This window comes from Penicillium nucicola (assembly GCF_028828085.1).
Source record: "Penicillium nucicola strain IBT 29836 chromosome Unknown utg000006l, whole genome shotgun sequence".
Taxonomy (NCBI): domain Eukaryota; kingdom Fungi; phylum Ascomycota; class Eurotiomycetes; order Eurotiales; family Aspergillaceae; genus Penicillium; species Penicillium nucicola.
The window spans coordinates 19,320-37,349 of NW_026643130.1; the positions used below are offsets into that span (position 1 = coordinate 19,320).

General features: G+C 51.3%; 8 protein-coding genes across 8 annotated transcripts; 4 read left to right on the forward strand and 4 right to left on the reverse strand.

Moving 5' to 3' along the window:
* Positions 1-569: 569 nt before the first annotated feature.
* On the forward strand, positions 570-2,145 carry N7511_005991 (uncharacterized protein; the record flags this gene model as incomplete). Its single annotated transcript, XM_057128368.1, has 5 exons — positions 570-724; positions 784-797; positions 854-1,258; positions 1,310-1,668; positions 1,720-2,145. 5 exons carry the CDS (start codon positions 570-572, stop codon positions 2,143-2,145), a joined length of 1,359 nt encoding a protein of 452 aa, XP_056982924.1.
* A 551-nt stretch (positions 2,146-2,696) lies between these two features.
* Positions 2,697-4,519, reverse strand: N7511_005992 (putative isoamyl alcohol oxidase; the record flags this gene model as incomplete). Its single annotated transcript, XM_057128369.1, has 3 exons — positions 2,697-3,942; positions 4,001-4,201; positions 4,260-4,519. 3 exons carry the CDS (start codon positions 4,517-4,519, stop codon positions 2,697-2,699), a joined length of 1,707 nt encoding a protein of 568 aa, XP_056982925.1.
* A 1,132-nt stretch (positions 4,520-5,651) lies between these two features.
* N7511_005993 (uncharacterized protein) lies at positions 5,652-6,859 on the forward strand (the record flags this gene model as incomplete). The annotated part of the gene is made up of 3 exons (XM_057128370.1): positions 5,652-5,795; positions 5,844-6,340; positions 6,388-6,859. 3 exons carry the CDS (start codon positions 5,652-5,654, stop codon positions 6,857-6,859), a joined length of 1,113 nt encoding a protein of 370 aa, XP_056982926.1.
* Positions 6,860-8,863: 2,004 nt separating this feature from the next.
* N7511_005994 (sterol desaturase family protein) lies at positions 8,864-9,910 on the reverse strand (the record flags this gene model as incomplete). Its single annotated transcript, XM_057128371.1, has 1 exon — positions 8,864-9,910. The coding sequence occupies one exon, from the start codon at positions 9,908-9,910 to the stop codon at positions 8,864-8,866; it is 1,047 nt and encodes a 348-aa protein (XP_056982927.1).
* A 656-nt stretch (positions 9,911-10,566) lies between these two features.
* N7511_005995 (biotin synthase) lies at positions 10,567-11,793 on the reverse strand (the record flags this gene model as incomplete). Its single annotated transcript, XM_057128372.1, has 2 exons — positions 10,567-11,526; positions 11,590-11,793. The coding sequence occupies 2 exons, from the start codon at positions 11,791-11,793 to the stop codon at positions 10,567-10,569; spliced, it is 1,164 nt and encodes a 387-aa protein (XP_056982928.1).
* A 693-nt stretch (positions 11,794-12,486) lies between these two features.
* On the forward strand, positions 12,487-12,861 carry N7511_005996 (uncharacterized protein; the record flags this gene model as incomplete). The annotated part of the gene is made up of 1 exon (XM_057128373.1): positions 12,487-12,861. The coding sequence occupies one exon, from the start codon at positions 12,487-12,489 to the stop codon at positions 12,859-12,861; it is 375 nt and encodes a 124-aa protein (XP_056982929.1).
* Positions 12,862-13,612: 751 nt separating this feature from the next.
* On the forward strand, positions 13,613-15,674 carry N7511_005997 (putative very-long-chain acyl-CoA synthetase family protein (CefD1); the record flags this gene model as incomplete). Its single annotated transcript, XM_057128374.1, has 4 exons — positions 13,613-13,622; positions 13,677-13,805; positions 13,863-15,201; positions 15,257-15,674. The coding sequence occupies 4 exons, from the start codon at positions 13,613-13,615 to the stop codon at positions 15,672-15,674; spliced, it is 1,896 nt and encodes a 631-aa protein (XP_056982930.1).
* Positions 15,675-15,948: 274 nt separating this feature from the next.
* N7511_005998 (CFEM domain-containing protein) lies at positions 15,949-17,690 on the reverse strand (the record flags this gene model as incomplete). The annotated part of the gene is made up of 3 exons (XM_057128375.1): positions 15,949-17,355; positions 17,407-17,577; positions 17,628-17,690. The coding sequence occupies 3 exons, from the start codon at positions 17,688-17,690 to the stop codon at positions 15,949-15,951; spliced, it is 1,641 nt and encodes a 546-aa protein (XP_056982931.1).
* Positions 17,691-18,030: the final 340 nt, after the last annotated feature.

An 18,030-nucleotide genomic window follows, 5' to 3' on the forward strand; every position in this document is an offset into this window, starting at 1 on the left:
ATTTTGCATGCATACTTCATCGATATCCATGGATTATATAGAGTGCCATTCGAGATCCATCCCTCTCATTAGGGCATCCGATCATCGTCCAAGCTTGGCATTTGGTAACAACTTGCAGAGTCTGCTTTCGGCATTCGGTGTCAAATAAAATGCGGCTATTCGCGGCCCACGCGACAGGCCCGATTCTTTTTAGATAATAAGATTCTCCTACCGACGCGCTAATTGGCTGGTGAACGATCACAGTGGACGTAGTGCAACCTCTTCCGCGCCCAGTGGCTCCACCAAGGCTTAAGTGCTTTGATACTCCGACATCCAGAGCAAAGACCCTGAACATGGAACATAATGCAAATAGGCAATAGAAATTCAATTCCTCCAGATAAGCCCTGATACCAGCCTTCCAGAAGTTCCGAGCCCCAGAATTTCGTGCCCCAACTTCCCGGGGTGTCACGTTAAGCTCCACCTTGCTCAAGAATTTTCCACACATACATCAGCTGTCTTTCTCCTTCTTTTCTTCTTGGTATTGTTTTGGTCAATTGGCATTTCCCTGTTGTCACTTTTGCTCTAACATCATGATTGTCGAGGGAGTTACACCGCACTATGACCCAACTGACTCGGAGTCAGGATGGAAAGAAAAGAGTATGGAGAACCAGGTGGCTCCTCAATACCAGGATGCCTTCGGAAATGAAGATGGTGCGGAGGTCAAATATAAGACCATGAAGTGGTGGTACGTTATACATGCGAGATCATAATAGAGGAATACACATGCTAACGACACCCTTCAAGGCAAACCGGAATGTGTGAGTACTGATCAAGTGTGCAACGACCTCTCTGGACTACCTCTGACCTCATCTAGTCATGATTGCCGAATCTGTTTCCCTCGGTGTTCTATCTCTACCAAAGACTCTCGCCGAACTGGGTCTCGCCCCGGCTCTTGTTCTCATCATCGGACTGGGTATTCTGGCAACGTATACCGGATACACCATTCACCAATTCCGCGCACGGTACCCCCATATTCAAAACTTGGCCGATGCTGGTGAGATTTTGTTTGGTGCCTTTGGCCGGGAATTGTTTGGTTTGGGCCAGCTGCTTTTCTCGATTTTCATCATGGGTAGTCACATCTTGACTTTCAGTGTCATGATGAACACTGTTACCGAGCACGGCACCTGCACTATGGTTTTCACAACTGTTGGATTTGTCATTTGTTTCGTGTGCTCTCTTCCTCGGACCATGAAGAATATGACCTACATTTCGTGCATGTGTATGTGGCTTTGACCTCTGAAATATGGAATGCATGCTAACGGTGTTTTAGCCTTTGTCAGTATTTTAACTGCCGTGTTGATCACTATGATTGGAGTCGGCGTCCAGAATAAGGGTGGTGTTGACCTCAAGGCCACCATTGATACTGATCTATTCCGCGCTTTCAGCGCAGTCACCAACATTGTCTTTGCCTACTGCGCTCACGTCGCTTTCTTCGGTCTGATTGCAGAGATGGAGGAGCCCAAGGACTTTCCCAAAGCTCTGGTCATGCTTCAGACATTCGAAATTGTCTTTTACACCGTGGCTGCGATTGTCATCTACTATTACGTTGGTCAGGATGTCGCATCTCCTGCCCTAACGTCTGCTGGTCCCGTATTGAAGAAAGTTGCTTACGGCATTGCCATTCCAACCGTATGTTGATTTTCCTGTCTCAAAGCATGTTGAAGTACTGACAATTTCTAGATTATTGGTGCTGGCGTCGTCAACGGCCACATTGGTCTCAAATACATCTACGTTCGACTCTTCCGTGGAACTGACCGCATGCACAAGCGTGATTTGACTGCTGTCGGATCTTGGGTTGCCATCGCTCTCACCTGCTGGGTCATCGCTTGGATCATTGCTGATGCTATTCCTGTTTTCAGTGACCTTCTGTCGTTGATCAGCTCTCTGTTTGCTAGTTGGTTCAGTTACGGCCTCGGTGGCGTTTACTGGCTACACATCAACAAGGGAAAGTGGTTATCTTCACCTCGGAAGATTTTACTCACTGTGATCAATGTTCTGATCATCCTGATCGGTGCTTGCATGTGTGGCCTTGGTCTCTATGTTTCGGGCAAGGCAATCCACGACGATTCTTCCAGCAACAGCTTCTCTTGCGCTAGCAATGCTTAAGCGTCTTGTTTGTATAAAATGGTTTACGGTGCACATTGGGTTATTTCGGACAACATATGGCAAAACGGGTTTAGAGATACTAGTATTGAATGAGCATTTTCTAGGTTAAAGTAATTTTTTATCTTTATTTGGCGTTTCACTAGAACCAATCTGACTGAATTTTGAAGATCGAAGAAAGTACGCGGCTGCACAAGTGTGCAGGTCCCACGCGCATTAGAAGATATGAAGTATTGGATGTGCCTTTTAACAGTCTTTAGCCGTGCATATATGAACTGTTACCTCACTAAGCCCAACAGGGAAAGTGTGATTTCTGATCTTAGCGATGGCTCCAGTTTGACACATCGGTAAAATCACAAAACAGTGGAGCAGGCAAGCCCAGACAATCAGTCTGGCTAGTAAAGACAACCGGTTTTTTTTTAGCTGCGACAGATTCACACGAAATTGATTCTCAAAGAACTCATTTATTACTATATGGAGTATCTATACATAATCATCTCAACCACTTGGAAACGCTTTTGATGTGGCATATCGCAACATAGAATCATGCTCGCTTAAGCGCGACACATACGACCAGACTCGGCAACATTCCAGGCATCACTGCCAACAGCCTTCAGGGCGTAGAAGAATGAAGTAGGGTCCCACTTGCGCTTGATCGAAAGCAGAGGCGAGTAGGTGCTACCGAAGAAGGTCTCCTTCCAGTTCAACTGGCGGAAGTTGCCCTCGTTTTGGTAGCAGCCGCTGTTGGGAGAGACAGCCTCAAGCTGAGGAACATACTCATTGGTGATCTTGTACTGATCGGCGACCATCTCGGACCAAGGAGCGGTCTCGTTCCAGCCAGTGCCGATCTGCATGGTGACAGCGGCGTTGCGGAGAGCGGGTGCGACGGCGTTGTTGACGTTGCCGGTGGAAACGGTAACGTTCATGCCAACACCGACGGCGATGACACCGCTCTGAGTGATGTTGCGGAGGGCAGCACCCATTCCTTTGGAGTTCTCCTCCAGAGTCTTGCGGGGAATCAGACGGCCGCCGTATTGGTAGGTGGCGACGGCGAGGTTGCCCCAGGGGAGGGGACCCATGTATGTGTTGTAATGGTCATGGTAGGAATCGAACTGAGTGTAGGTGGCGGCGTACTGGATGTCCAACGCGGTGAGGGCCGAAAGGAAAGGCTTCAGGATAGCCTTGACATCATCAGAAGTCTGGTTGTAGGCAGTGACGGGGGCAATCTTGAAGAAGCTAGCAGCCATTTGGTAGATCACGGTGACACCCTGGTCAACCATGGCCGGCAGGAGAGCGTGGAATTGGGAGATAGCCTCGTAGAAGACATCAGTCGAGATGTTGGCCGAGGCAAACGCAACCTCAGCACCGGAGATGATGGCATCGGGATAAGCCTTGACAACCATAGACATGACAACACCGTAGTTGCCAGCACCTCCACCACTGATGGCCCAGAAAAGGTCGAAGTTCTCGGAACGGGAAGCCTTGACGAGAGTTCCGTTGGCGGTAACAACCTCATACTCGAGGGTGTTATCAGCGCCGAGGCCAAATTGGGTGCTGAGAGCAGAGTGACCACCACCCTGGGTGTAGCCTCCGGCGAGACCGACCGTAGGGCACTCGCCGGTAACAACGACAAGACCCTTGGAGTGGGCGGCTTCGAGAATCTGGTAGCCGACGACTCCGGCACCGACCTTGAATGCGGGCCCTTGGTAGTTCGAGTCTGACCAGTCCTGATATTCAATGTCGTTCAGGTTATGGGTCCAGACAGACAAGGCACCAGCACCGGTGGAGCGACCGAGATAACTATTCCATCGTATCAGTCATGTTGGCCCATTCCAAACATCAGAAGTTCCACACTTACTCATGGCCGGTGTTTTTGATCACAAAGCGGATGTTGTTCTCGCGGGCAAAGTTGACAGCAGCAATAACCTCGTCGCTGGATGAGACATTCACCGAGTAAGTGGCAAAGTTGCCCAGAGTGCAGGGCTTCGACTTGGCAGAGAAAGGATCGCAAGTTTGGTTGGCAAAGTACGTCTGCATGATCGACGAAGACGAATTCAGGCTGGGGTGACGATTAGCTTTGCTCGACCTCATTTTTTTTCCAGGGTTCATCCACATACTGAGGCTGCGGCTCGTACCACTCTGCCTGGATGGTCGCACAGGCAGCGGCATCATAGTTAGGAGCGTGGCAAGGACTGCCAATGGGGACGGTCGCAATCAAGCGACCGCCAACAGTGTTGTTCAGCGAAGCCCAAGCCGAAGGGGCAGGCCAGCAGCTGTCGGTAGGCAGGCAGTGGCAGTTCACATCGCGAGCCAAGTGGCAAACACCAGCCAACGCTGGCACAGCGAAAGCAAGAGAGGTCAATGTCCAGGCCTTCATGGTGGTGGAGATGAAGAAAGGGATAAGGTTGAAAATGGAGAGGAGCTTGCCGATCACCACGTTACTTATAGAACGATTTCATCCTCTTAGATTCCCATGGTCAATGCCACAGATTCGGGAATCAGTTCAGAATCACTCGGAGATGTTCCCAAGTGCGTCTAGTCTGTCTATTGACAGTGGAGTTGGACAATTCACCGGAGTTCCACCGCCATGAACAGCTGGTAACAGATCTCGAGAATTGGGGTTCAGGAGATCCGCATGGCAGACTAAGACACTGTTCAGGATACGGCTCATGTGTGATCTACACTAGCCGAACACGCTGAGGGAGTCCATGGATATCACAATCCATGATCGGGAAACATGACGTTAGGGTTTTGCCTCCCCTGCATTCTGCACACTGCAACTCCAAACCCTAACTCCCGGACTCCGGCTCCCACGGCTCACCCTCGGCTCCCACGGATATGGCGCTGGGCATGGAAATCGAAGTGTCTCAGAACAAGCAAATAGATTCCTTCAATCAGATTACAAGTTACAGATGAAAGTGGGTCTGAGCGCCACCATGTGCGCTGGGGGGTGGGCCAAACAGCCAGCCGGGAATCAGCCCTAACTCGGGTGTCGCCCGTCGAGGCTTCTCTCCTTAATCAACGAGACTTTGGTGGCTTGTCCGGTCTCAATTTTGGACGGTTCGAGGCTTTTCTCTCGAGGCTGCAGAATGAAGTGCCGCTGTTTCTAGATTATTTCATTCACTCCATCTCATTTTATTAGATTAAGTGGAGACGACGCATCCGGCGCAGAACCTGTTCCGTTATACTCTCGCTTCAATCCATCAGAGTTTGCCGATCTTGGGGCCCTCACAGGCCAATCCGTGGTCTTTCCACCGGCATTCTTTTTTGGACCAGGAGATGAGTAGACTCGATTGGCCCTCGCCCTGTCTCCGTTCCCTTTTCTCGGTCTATCCGGGGTTTATGACCAACCTGAACCTTGGGTTCGCGCTCAACCCCAAATTGGACTTTCTTTTCCGGCATGCTTGCAACACATGCGATTCCCAGGCGTTGACTACCCCTCTGCTGTTATTAAAGTCACTGGATTGTCTCGACAATGATCTTCAATTGAATTCTTGCATCTCCACACCATGTCAAAGGATCTTGGCCCAGCCCTAGAGAAGGGGATCTGGGCCGCGGTGATCATCGCCGCGGTGATCGTGATTTTACGTGTCTTTGCTAAAATTAAAATCAAACGGTTTGGCTTCGACGATGCCTTGATGATTCTTGCCGAGGTACCATTTGTTCCTCTGTCTAGTTGGGGTCTTTGCTAACGGGACTAGCTTCTGGCGATCGCTTCAACCGTCTTCTTGACCTTGTGCGTGAGACATGGGTTTGGAAAGGACCTGACAACCCTCCCCACGGTTGATCAGGAATTGGTCTTGAAGTACATTGCCATTCAGGTCCCCATTGTCACCTTCAGTACGACGTTCGCGCGCTCTGCATTCATTCTTTACATTGTTCCGCTGCTCGGTACCAACAAGATCTACCAGGGCTTGCTATGGACCTTTATGATCATCCAGCTCGCGGGCAACATTACCTCCGCGGTGCTTCCCTTGAGTATCTGTCGCAATGTGGCGGCTCTGTGGGATAAACAGGCCGCTCTTTCAACCACTTGCGGTGATTCCAGCGCCATCATCAAGTTTGCGTACTTCTCCAACACCTTCAATTCGGCCACCGATCTGTTCTTAGCCGTATTCCCGGCGATCGTGTTCTGGAACCTCAACCTGAAGCTCCGCATCAAAGTCAGTCTGATCGTTCTACTCAGTCTGGGTATTGTGTAAGTCATTTTTCTCTCCTGCGATGGACCACGTACTAACGAGTCAGTGCAATGATCGCATCTATCATCAAGACAACCAAACTCGATTCAATCCCCAGTATCACCAATATCGGAGCCACCGGTGGCCTTGAGCTCATCCGCTGGGGATACATCGAAAACACCATCATTATTATCACTTCCTCCATTCCTTGCATTCGACCCTTGCTCATTTCCTCCGTCCGCAAGATCTCCAGCGGCAAGTTCTCGCGCTCCTACGAACTCAGCGGTCCTTTTACCGGTCGCAAAACCAACAAAACCAACCCCAACGAGACCAACCAGTCGCGACGCACGCGCAGGTTCAAGTCTGATCTGGAAAATGGGAGTGTTGACTACATTCTCAACCAAAGCGCGCACACCAGCACCAGCGTCGGCGGCCACCCGGACTCTCCTACCCTCGACGGTACTGGAATTACGAAGCAGGTCGAGATTTCTGTTTTCTCCGACGAAGAGCAGCTACCACAGTCCGTGAGGCAGCTTTGATGATGTTGGTGGCCGGGTTTTCTTTTTTTTTTTTTTCTTGTTTACATATTATAACTATTCCTAGACTTGTCACTTAGTGTACGCCGTCACGAATCTATAACTTATCCACTTTTCACCATGATTGTTGGCTAAACCTAGTCAGGAAGGACAAACCCGTCCCTTCACTGAAATCGCGCTAGAAAAGATCGTTAGTTCAGTCGGGAATCGGCTTACCGAGGTTGACTAGCGTAACGATGTGGAGTTGAGACCAGACCAATCAACATTGGTAATAGACTAGTTGTGAGCGTTGCGATCGGGCTGGATCAGGTAGACGGAATGAACACATTAAGACCAGATCACTGCTCTGCATTAGCGTAACGCTTAGCTCGCAGCGTTGCACGATATGTTCATTATAGCCGAGATTGTGTGGAAATGCGGCATTGCCCTAGGAACTCTCGGTGATGGAGACTAAAGCCTGCTCAAATCTCAGTCCAAGACCTTGGAGAGTTCTCCACAGGTTGTCAGCACTATTGATATTGACACAAGCGCCGGATGCACCTGGTCAACACTCCGACGCGAACCAGCGGGGCCGGGTACCGAAGCATTCCACAACGCCTTCCATGTATCATATCTATAAGAAAACTCTCGTCCAAACTTAAAAGCTGCTCTAGATCTGAAACAGTTGTTGTTCAGTTCCACAGAAAGCCCCCAAGTTCGGAAGCAGACCGAGCATCAAGAACGCCCGAATTGATAGTGAAGATGGCATGTACCCACTGCAGAGCTATAGAGAATCAGTAACTTTGGGTCAGTCTCTAAATCTGACGAGACTTGTCCGGTTACTGGCTTGGCTTTTGCCTCTGTTGGATAATCTCCCGGGATATCTCTTGAAGTATTTGTCAGTTTCTTGCCCAATGGATCATACTGGGCTCTAACTATAACTTACACGTTGAACACCGGCCAAGGTTTAGACGTCTCAATTGAAGCCTCGCTGTATTGATATTCCACCAACTCTTTCTGGTCTACCGACCGAAACCTTGATATGAGTCTTACGTTTAGCCTCTTTGGCGTCGTCTCAATGTCTCGGAGAGGGGAAAGTATAAACGAAAGTACAAATTTGGTGTTGCTTTGTGCTGAATAACACTGGAGGCGTGTTGCACTTGTGCTTAGTCGCTGTCCTGCTAGGAAATCAAAAAGTAGACTTCGTGGTTTAGTCTCTGTCCAACATAAGCTCCAGTGGCTCAAGCTGAGAGGTCTGCCATAAAAAGCTGTGTAAAAATCAATATTCGTGTCCAGGAGTCTGCCCACTTCATCATCGTGATAGAAACGTTATGAAATTAGGAAATAAGTCAACAATACTTAGCTGAATCGACCAACTCTGATATATGAAATCGCTCTGGCTCTCGGTACTATCTTCTGAGGTGCTCAAATGATAGTTAGTTAGTCCATTTAATATGTCGCATCAAAAGAATCAATCATTTGTATCAAGCATTGAGACACCCCGGCCAACCACAACCTCAACCCATGTTCATTAGTCTCTTGGGGAATAGAGCTTGGTGCATGTAAGCAGTTGAGAACTGAGAAACGATAATTGGATGTTAGGTAAGTTAGTCCTACTTCATGACACAAGATATATTGGCGAGGGATCGATTGATCGATAAATATATAACGCGTGGTGCACCAGTTGCTGTGTCATAGATATTGATAGAGATCAGATTTTATGTCTCACGTTAGTTATGAATGTTAGTAAAAGATGTACTGGTCAAGCCAACGGAATAGGATAATGTATAGCCTCGGAGACACTGTCAACGTGCCAGGTTGGCTTCATTGGGACAGATCGGATAAAGCAGGCGAGTCTGAGCAGACGCCTTTGTTAGCTTTCCAAAGATCTTCCAAGACACTGTCAATGAGAAGCAAATTACTGGTGAGATGAGATATTGTAGCATAATTCATAAAATTGAGATCTATACAGTTGACTTGCAAGCACCATCGCTTATTCCACGTTATAGCCAATAAATCCCAATGGCCTCAGAAAAGAGGCATCTTGGCCGTGTTCTCATAATCGACATTATCGGCCGCAGATTCAATACGTTCGGTGCAAGTACCAAAAATGCGATCCCATAGCCTAGTCTGCTTACCGTAATTGTGGCTCTTACGCCATCCCTTACGATGATGCAGATCATGGTCCTCAATAACAATCTCTGAATCGAACATTTGAAGTAGCCAGCTCAGCGTCGATGGCACCGTGAGGTGCATACGCAACCCACTGTGCCCGAAGACTTCGGCAAATGCAACGTATTCATGGCAGATCCACCATTCATAGAAGCCCATCGGTAGACCAACTAGTTTGAGACTGAAGTAGGTCATCATCGGAACCCCAACCATATCGAAAAATTCTTGCTCATGGTCCGCGTAGGCAGCCAGTAAAGGATTAGGGTGTTTGGTCAAGTGGTGGGTGCGGTGAAACTTCCAGAGGAAGCTCACATCATGCATCAGGCGGTGATACCAGTAGAACCAAAAATCAAGGACAATGCCGTATAGACCAATTTCGAGTGGAAGCCACGCCCACGACATCTCAGAGGGGCGTTGGCTAGCGTTGTAGGAAAGGAATATTGACAGGATCAGGCGGGATCCGGTGGTTTTGTATAGCGAGGTCACTACTTTGGCCACGCCTACATCAGGCACGCCATCACGTTCATGTTTGTCGCCGTCGAGGAAGCCATATTGATGACCTAGGCGACGGAGGATGTGCACCTGATAGATGACTGTAGCATTGAAGGCGAAAAAGTAGAAATTGAAAGCGGTGATTGGGCCGATGGTACGGTCGGTGTAGGCCATGTAGGTTTCGTGGAGGAGCAGTGGAAGGGCAGAGTAGAAAAGCACCCAGCGTTGGAGGGACCACTGAGGCATGAAAGGGACTTTCTCGTCTTTGCTGTGCACTGGCACTTCCTCGTTGAGCTCTTGAGGATGGGCGTTGAGCAGATCTAACAGCCAGTGGTTTATATTCCACTCACTGCGAGGTGCAGTTCGCCAAGTGGATTTCATTGAATCTTTGGACAGCGGTTTGGAATCCATAGTGAGCGGCTTGGGGTGGGTTTACGGCCACTCCTGGTGGCGCGGATCTGCTTTATATCATTCTACAACGACATGCTCCATGTGAATCGAGAGCCATGGTGTGAAAGACTCCCTGTGTGGATCGGCTTACCCCAACAAAACCTACACACCAAATGAACAGGAGATCGTGGACAGTCCATGCCAAATGGGCGACGATCAGCGGCTGCCACATGTGAAGTTCTCCGCAAAAAGGGGCCTCGGAGTCGGCTAATCCTTTGAGGGCATCTGCATGGCTAATTAGAGCCTGTTGGAACAAAAGAGAGAACCAGTGTGATCCGCGGTGGTCGAATTGATATCCAATAATAGGGGCCAGATGGGTTGGAGGTTGAAATGCACAGCGTGCGTCTGGCTGGGCCTCGGCATCCGGCCATTTGACAGTGGAGCGCCGATCAACATTTGGCGTCACGGCACATGGAACCTTCCATGAAGAGAGTATGCCAGGGTTTGATCGAAGAAAGAGAAGAGAAGCAGTGACGGTTCCTGCCTGGGTTGCGTGGGTCACGTGTCACCGATCCTGTTATGGCTTTTGAGGCTCTGCCCATTCCCTCTACAGAATCACACCGTCCACAGACTATCTTGCAGGTCAAAAGGTTGTGTTTATTTCTGAACTAACTTGTCTAGGCCGAAGGGCTAGCTGCGACCGGCGCAGCAACCTCGGCTTCCTTTTCCGCCGTTACAGGGTCGACTCTCAGCTTGGCCCTCTCGAAGCTCTTCATGGGATAGTATCCCCACTTCTTGAACATAAGACTGTCCTCATCCCAACCGTTGCAGTCGGTGGTCAGCATCTTTTCACCGGTGAAGACCGCGTTGGCACCCGCCTGGAAACAGGCGATTTGCTGCTCCTCGGTGAGGGCAATGCGACCCGCCGCCAGGCGCACAATGGTGGCCGGCATCACAATCCGGGCGGTCGCGACGGTTCGGAGCAAGCGGTCAAAGGAAATCATCTTGCGGTCGCCAAGCGGCGTTCCGGGGATGGGAACCAACGCGTTGACGGGGAAGGATTCCGGGTGTGCGGGTAGGCTGGAAACGGTGTGCAGGAGCCCAATGCGGTCGGAATCGGCTTCTCCTAATCCCAAGATACCTCCCGAGCAGACGTTGATCCCGGCGTCCCGGACGTGGGAGAGGGTTTTCAGCCGCTCGTCGTAGGAGCGGGTGGTAATGACGGATGGATAGAATTCACGCGAGGTGTCGAGGTTGTGATTGTATGCGGTGAGGCCAGCCTCCTTCAACTCCTTGGCCTGATGCTCGTCGATCATGCCCAGGGTCACGCACACCTCCATGTTCATCTCCCGAATGCCGGTGATCATCTGCTTGACGTTTTTGAGACTCGTCTTGCGACCGCGCATGTCTCGCCAGGCTGCCCCCATACAGAACCGGGTGCTGCCATTGGCCTTGGCGTTGCGCGCCTTGGTCAAGACCTCGTCCACCGGGCTCATCTTGGTGGCCTTGAGACCGGTGTTGTGTCGCGAGGACTGGGCACAGTAGGAACAATCCTCACTACATCCACCCGTCTTAATGTTCATCAGGGTGCACATCTGGATGGCGGAGGGGTCATGGAAGCGACGGTGGACGGCAGCCTAGAGGTGGTCAGTACGATCCTGCCTGTCCTGCCCCGACTGCATGGGTCGGCATTGACTTACGGCGGCGTAGGTGAGTTGATTCAATGGGGTCTCATAGATTTGCTTGACTTCATCTCGAGTCCACGTAGTGCGTGGGGCAGTTGCTCCCGTCGCATCAGTCAAGGTGAGCGGGATCTGAGTCTGGCTGGACAGCACACTGGACCCCTGCACCGTGCCGTAAGAGCGCAGGAAAGACCGAGGCAATGAACGAATAGGGAGAGACATGTTTGGGGGGAGGGGGAAAGTGTAGAGGAGAAGAGAGAGCGAGGAAGGAGATTGTGGGGGAACTCTCTCCTCTCAACCTTCTTCCCCTCTACACCGGAGCATGTTGGGCTTCCCCAACACCTTTCCCGAGGCCAACCGACGTTAGGGTTTTGGGGTTGGGATTAGACTTAGGGTTCTGTCTTGCTCTGTCTTCACTCTCTTCTTCTTGTCTCTTCGTGGCTCGCCTACTCTCGTACAAACTCTGCCTTCGCTTCTCTTCTGTTCTGTCTGCTGTTTGCGTCATGTCCCCACTGCTTCCCGATGCCACCAATCACACGGCGCACATTAGCCACCTCGAAGATATCTCGGAGATCAGATCAGAGATCAGAGTGTTTATTGTCTATTGTAACAAATAATAACCGCACATGATGCTCAGCAGAGTCCAATCATGACTGAGACGATGCCCAATAACACCAGCGGTAGGAATTGGGCCAGCATCCCCAATTCAAATTTCAGGTAAACCAGGGACCCCTGCACATCGTGCGGGCTGGAGAGGGAGACGCCAAGTTGAAGGCACAGTCCACCAAAGCTACCAACGTGCATCAAACGCCCAAATAGACAGGTGAACAAGGTAATAGGGCCGTAACCTGCGGGATCGTTGCCGGGCAGGGCATGGGAAGCCGGATTCGACGTTGATATCGCGTCAATTGGCTCATGCGTGGACACACGGCCAGACGGATCGGCTGCACGGCTCCGGTATCGCTCGATGGTCCTCTGCTCACCGAGGTCGAAGCCTGGGCTGCGGATCATGATCGCCGCGGGCTCGACAGGATCGTCCATGACGTAGGGAAGGCTGGGATACGCGATAGGGACGCTTGGCAAGGGTGTTTCACCGTCTACAAGGGGACGGCGGCAGGCATGCCTGTTTCTAGGATCCTGTTGAAACGCGAGAATCTTTCGGGTCCATGCGGCCATGTGCGCGTTGCGAGCCTCTGGATGAAAGCTATGAATCAGGAGCTCACCGAGCGCCCTTGTGTGGCATCTGACTGCCTGATCGTCGAGATCCGCACACGACATGCATTCACGTAGAAGATACCACGCTTGTTCTTGTTTTCTCGAGGCAATGGCACGCGCACACTGGTCCTTGCCCCCAGACTTCTTGGTCTTGGCGAGGCAGTGGTGTTTGCCATCTCTGGGATGGCCAATGTAAAGGTCGAGGATCCCTGCTACGGTGTAGATCGTGTCGCATGGCATTGTAAGGACCCGGGAAATTGGCACGAGAACCGCGTGGTCTAGTTAGAGGCGGATGAATTGGAATTGCATTTGCTGTGGCTTTCTCGTGTCTTATAATCCGTCAAATCATCCTGGGGCAGATGCTCGTCCTTCTTCTTCTCTCCTCCCCTAAGCGCCTGCGCCACACCTGCTATACAGGCAGCAATGATTCGAGGCAGACTCCATTCAAGGCAGATTCCACCCCCGAGGCAGACAGTGGCTGAATGATTGACCACGGAACTGGGCAGTCCAACTACTGGTTGGTGTGATGTTGGGAGTGATTGTTCTGCCCCAGCTTTGGAGCAGCTCTCCTCCATCTCAGACAAGCAAGCAATGAATGCAACCAGGCCTGCTGTTGGTCCTCTCTCCTGGCTCAATGCCCTAAAGTGAAGCCATCGGCTATCAAAACGACCGAGGTGCAAATGAATTCCTCCCCCGCATTTGATGGACTTTGCGGAGTCACGTTGCCGAGGATGCCTCGCCTCTTTATGTGTGCCCTTTTTCCTTCTCAGAAACCTCAACTCTCAATTTCGGTGCTTTGGTGTTGTCGTTTGACAGGAGCTCAATAATGGATCTAGGTGTGTCTCTCAACGGGCTTGATCACCCTTCGAACGCAAATTGACCAAGGACAGGAACCGCTGCCGCTGCCCTGCTGGGGGGTGCGACGGTCGCCAGCTATCTAAATGCCAAATTTCATATCAAAAAAGACGTGTCGGATATACTCACCGGAAAGAAAGCCGAGCGTGAATATGCCCGGGCGGGTACGAAAGCGAAACCCCCCAAACAAGAGCCAAATGCATACTGACCCTATCACGCAGTCAGTCAGAGTCGCGGAAACCCCTGGTTTGTCTTCTTGGAGACGGTGAAACGTCACCCTGACATGAACTGCCTATGGACCCGCGAGCGATCATATACATATCAAGAAGTACAGGATCAGGCGTGCCAATACGCCCAGTTTTTCCTATCGCAAGGCGTGAAGAAGGGTGAGCTGGTAGCAGTGTATCTGCAAAACAGTGCGGAGTTTATGGTGGTGTGGATAGCCCTGTGGAGCATTGGATGTGCCCCGGCAGCCATCAATTACAATCTGGCAGGCGATGCGCTCATACATTGCCTGAGGATCAGTGGCGCGAAATTGCTCCTCGTCGACGAAGATGCGAGCTGCCAGGCACGGGTAGGGGAATCGCAGGAAGCCATAGCGGGCCTGGGAATGAATCCCATGACGCTAGATGGCTCTCTGAAAGCGCAGATCAGCACGCGTCCAAAATCCTTGCCGCCAAAGGAGCTGGCGAAGGGGATCAAGGGCGAGTTCCCGGCCATTCTGATCTATACCTCAGGGACCACGGGGCTGCCCAAGGGATGTGCATTCACCATGGCTCGACTCTATACCACCCTCTTCATACGCCATGGGATGATGGGGGATACACCTGGCCCAGGTGGGGACCGGTGGTATAGCTGCATGCCTTTATACCACGGCACTGGCGCGATATCACTGGCCTCGTGTCTAGTCATGGGAGTCAGTATCGCGATCGGTCCCAAATTTAGCGTACGCAACTTCTGGAAGGATATTCGCGACTCCGAGTCGACTCTCTTTGTCTATGTTGGCGAGACGGCTCGCTATCTACTGGCTCCGCCACCCTCGCCCCAAGACAAAAACCACAAGGTCCGGTGCATGTATGGAAATGGCCTTCGCCCAGATGTTTGGGAGCAGTTCCGGGAGCGATTTGGAGTGGCCGAGGTAGGAGAGTTCTTCAACAGCAGCGAAGGAATCTTCGGCCTCTTCAACTACAACTGCGGTCCATTCACGGCCGGCAGTGTCGGCCACCATGGACTGCTGATGCGGGGGGTCCTGCATAATGTATATGTCCCGGTAGCGATTGACCCAGAGACCGGCGATATTCTGCGAGATCCCAAGACCGGCTTTGCGGTTCGCTCCCCGTATGAGCAGGGTGGAGAGATTCTGGTCAATATCCCCGGGGAAGAAGTGTTCCAGGGATATTGGCGCAATGCCGAAGCAACTAATAAGAAATTCCTCCGCGATGTCTTCAAGAAGGGAGATCTGTACTATCGCTCTGGGGATGCTCTACGCCGACTGGATGACGGACGTTGGTACTTCCTTGACCGGCTGGGCGATACCTTCCGTTGGAAGAGCGAGAATGTGTAAGTAAGAGATCTGCTGATCTGATGATGTCAAGCTAATTGCTTCACCTCAAAGCGCGACTGCCGAAGTTTCCGAGGTCATAGGGAAATTCCCCGGCGTGACGGAGGCCAACGTGTATGGCGTCCGGCTCCCTAATCACGAAGGACGAGCCGGCTGTGCAGCGATCCAGATTAGCCCTGAAGCCCGTCAGAACTTCGACTACACAGCACTTGCCCGTTTCGCCCGCTCTAAGCTACCTCGATATGCTGTTCCGCTGTTCTTGCGTGTTGTCGAGAATCCCACGCACATCCATAACCACAAACAGAACAAGGTGCCTCTCCGTGACGAGGGTGTAGATCCTGCGCTTCTAGGTACCAAGGCTCCGGAAGGAAAGGATGATCACTTCCTTTGGATCGCCCCTGGTGAAGATAGCTACACGCCGTATGGAGAGAAGGATTGGAATCGAATAACAGATGGAAGTGCACGTTTGTGATTGATAGACGTCAACTCATCTCACAAAGTTGAATTTTGAGCGGATTCATGTTTCAAACGAAACATATCGACTGCTATTGTATATGCACTAATTTGCCGCTTGCACTCTCATCTTGAGATAGCATAAATTCTGAGCATGCAGTGGTTTTCTGGGAAGGTTACTTGCGGATTTTGTGTTTGAAGCATATAGTATTCACCAATTAAATTCACGTTAAATGCAGGATGATGCTCAATTATATCACAAAAGCCTGAAGAAATAGGGTGATAGTTCAAATCTACACCTGAAGAAGAGAAAGAGCCAAAATGGCCACACCAAATGCCCACAAGCTATCCGACCCAGATCGTGATCCAGAATTAGAAACCACAAAGGTGTCAGTGGGCTTAGGGGCAGTAGTCGTAGAGTCAGCAGTCGTTGTACACTGAGTTGTCGTTGTCCAACTGGTTGACAAGGGTGCTGTGGGACTCGTGGGTGTGATAAGAACCAGGTCCACAGTGGTCGAAGAAGCGCCGGTAACGGTACTGAACCCAACCTGTGGGACGGTAACTGTGTGGGAAGACCAGGTAATAGTAGTACATGGGGTTTGAGGAGCTGTTGTGGCTGGAATGACGTCCTCGACAGGTGTGCTTGTGGTGAAAGCAACGTGAGAGGAGAAGCTAGACACGGTAGTCAGAGCGACAGGAGTGCTAGTCGGGACAATCTCGACAATGCCTGGGTTCTTGGGCACATAGGAGGCACAGATACCGGCAAAGTAAGCAAGACCAGACTGGATTTCCTCGTTGGATTTACCCCAGGACTGAATGCAGGAAGTGACCTTGTCTGTGAATTCGGACGAGGGACAGAAGCAGGCCACATCACTGTTGGAGTCGCACTTGGGAATTGAGAGCCAGGTGTTCATACACTTGGGAACCAATTCGGGACACGGCGCATGTGTGCTAGGAGAGCTGGGGATTGGCGCCGAAGGAACGACAGGAGAAGAAGGCTCGCTGACTGCAGATGTGATCGTAGTAGGAAGATCCGGAACCACAATCTGGGAGCTTTCATGCCAGCCTTCAGTGGAAGTTGTTCCCCAGCCAACCGAGTGCAGAGGACCAGTTTCAGTGGGCTCGGAAGGACAGACCGTGGTCGATAGGGCATATGTTGAGGTTACCACCACAGTCGAGTGTGTCGGGCAGTCCGTAACAGTTGGTGCGCAGCTGGTGATGGTTAGTTCGGAGGTGGTCCACACAGTGGAAGTGGTTATCTCGTGAGTCCTGGTAGACAGGAAGACTTCCGTGATTGAACTGAGCTCATGCACAGTGGCCGGAGTCGGGGTTGGCCAATACTCCGAGGATTCTTGCGACGGACTGGGGATTGGAAGGCCTGGGGTTTTTTCTCCAGCGGAACAATCGAAGTCGACTTGATGCAGGTTCAGTTCACACTCGCCGAACTTGCTCTGTTCCGGCAGTTGGAAGTTCACCGAGACGGCGCCACCGCACTGGTCATTCTGGACATCGACTCCCTGGGGCGAGCTGGACACAACCTGGTGACAGGCATGGCCCTCGGGTGTCTTGTAGGTAAGAATGACATCGGTTTCCCGCGAAGTCGTCAGATGGAAGTTGCGAATGGAGAAGGGAGCGTCGGTGGCATCCACCTGGAGATTGTAGTTGTCATCTCCGGACAGCGTTCCTCCAATGCAGTTGTCCTGGTCCCCGTTAGTGTCCATATATGGGACGGGTGCTGTTTCTCAACTCACTCCTCGGGACCCGCAGGCACTCTTAGGGCTGAATCCAACAAAGTCGAACCCATCATACCCCCAGTTATCGCCATTGGCCAGTTCAGACCAGTCGAATCCGGTCTCTTGGACCTCCGAGCACTGGTTGTCAGTGTTGTCCGGACTGGTGTAGCAGACGTCGGTCCCCCACCACTATGAGATGATTAGCCATGATGACTCGTCTCCGATGATGCAAAACTCACCAGGCCCGCTGGGTGGGCGAGTGTAGCGACGCCAAAAAGCGAAATGAAAGTAATTGTCTTCATCCTGAAAGAAGCGGAAGCGACGTATGTTCAGAATTGCGGGGATTAATGATAGGCAGCAATTAACCACGTCCTAAGGAGCGTTTGTCTGGCGAAAAGACGAAAGGACGGACGGGGCGAGGGTTGTCGACTGAAGCTTGTGATGGCCTCCTGTTGCTTGGGGAAAGTGAAGCTTTTAAGCCTCTCAGCATGAGGCTCAAAAGATTCCGAAGTATAACAAAAACCCTCAATGGCCGTGTGGACTGTCAACAAACAACCCAGAAATGCGCCATGGTTACCATGCCAAATAAGTCTTGCAATGAATCAATCTTCTATGGATCTGATTCCCTGCCTGGCGCAACTA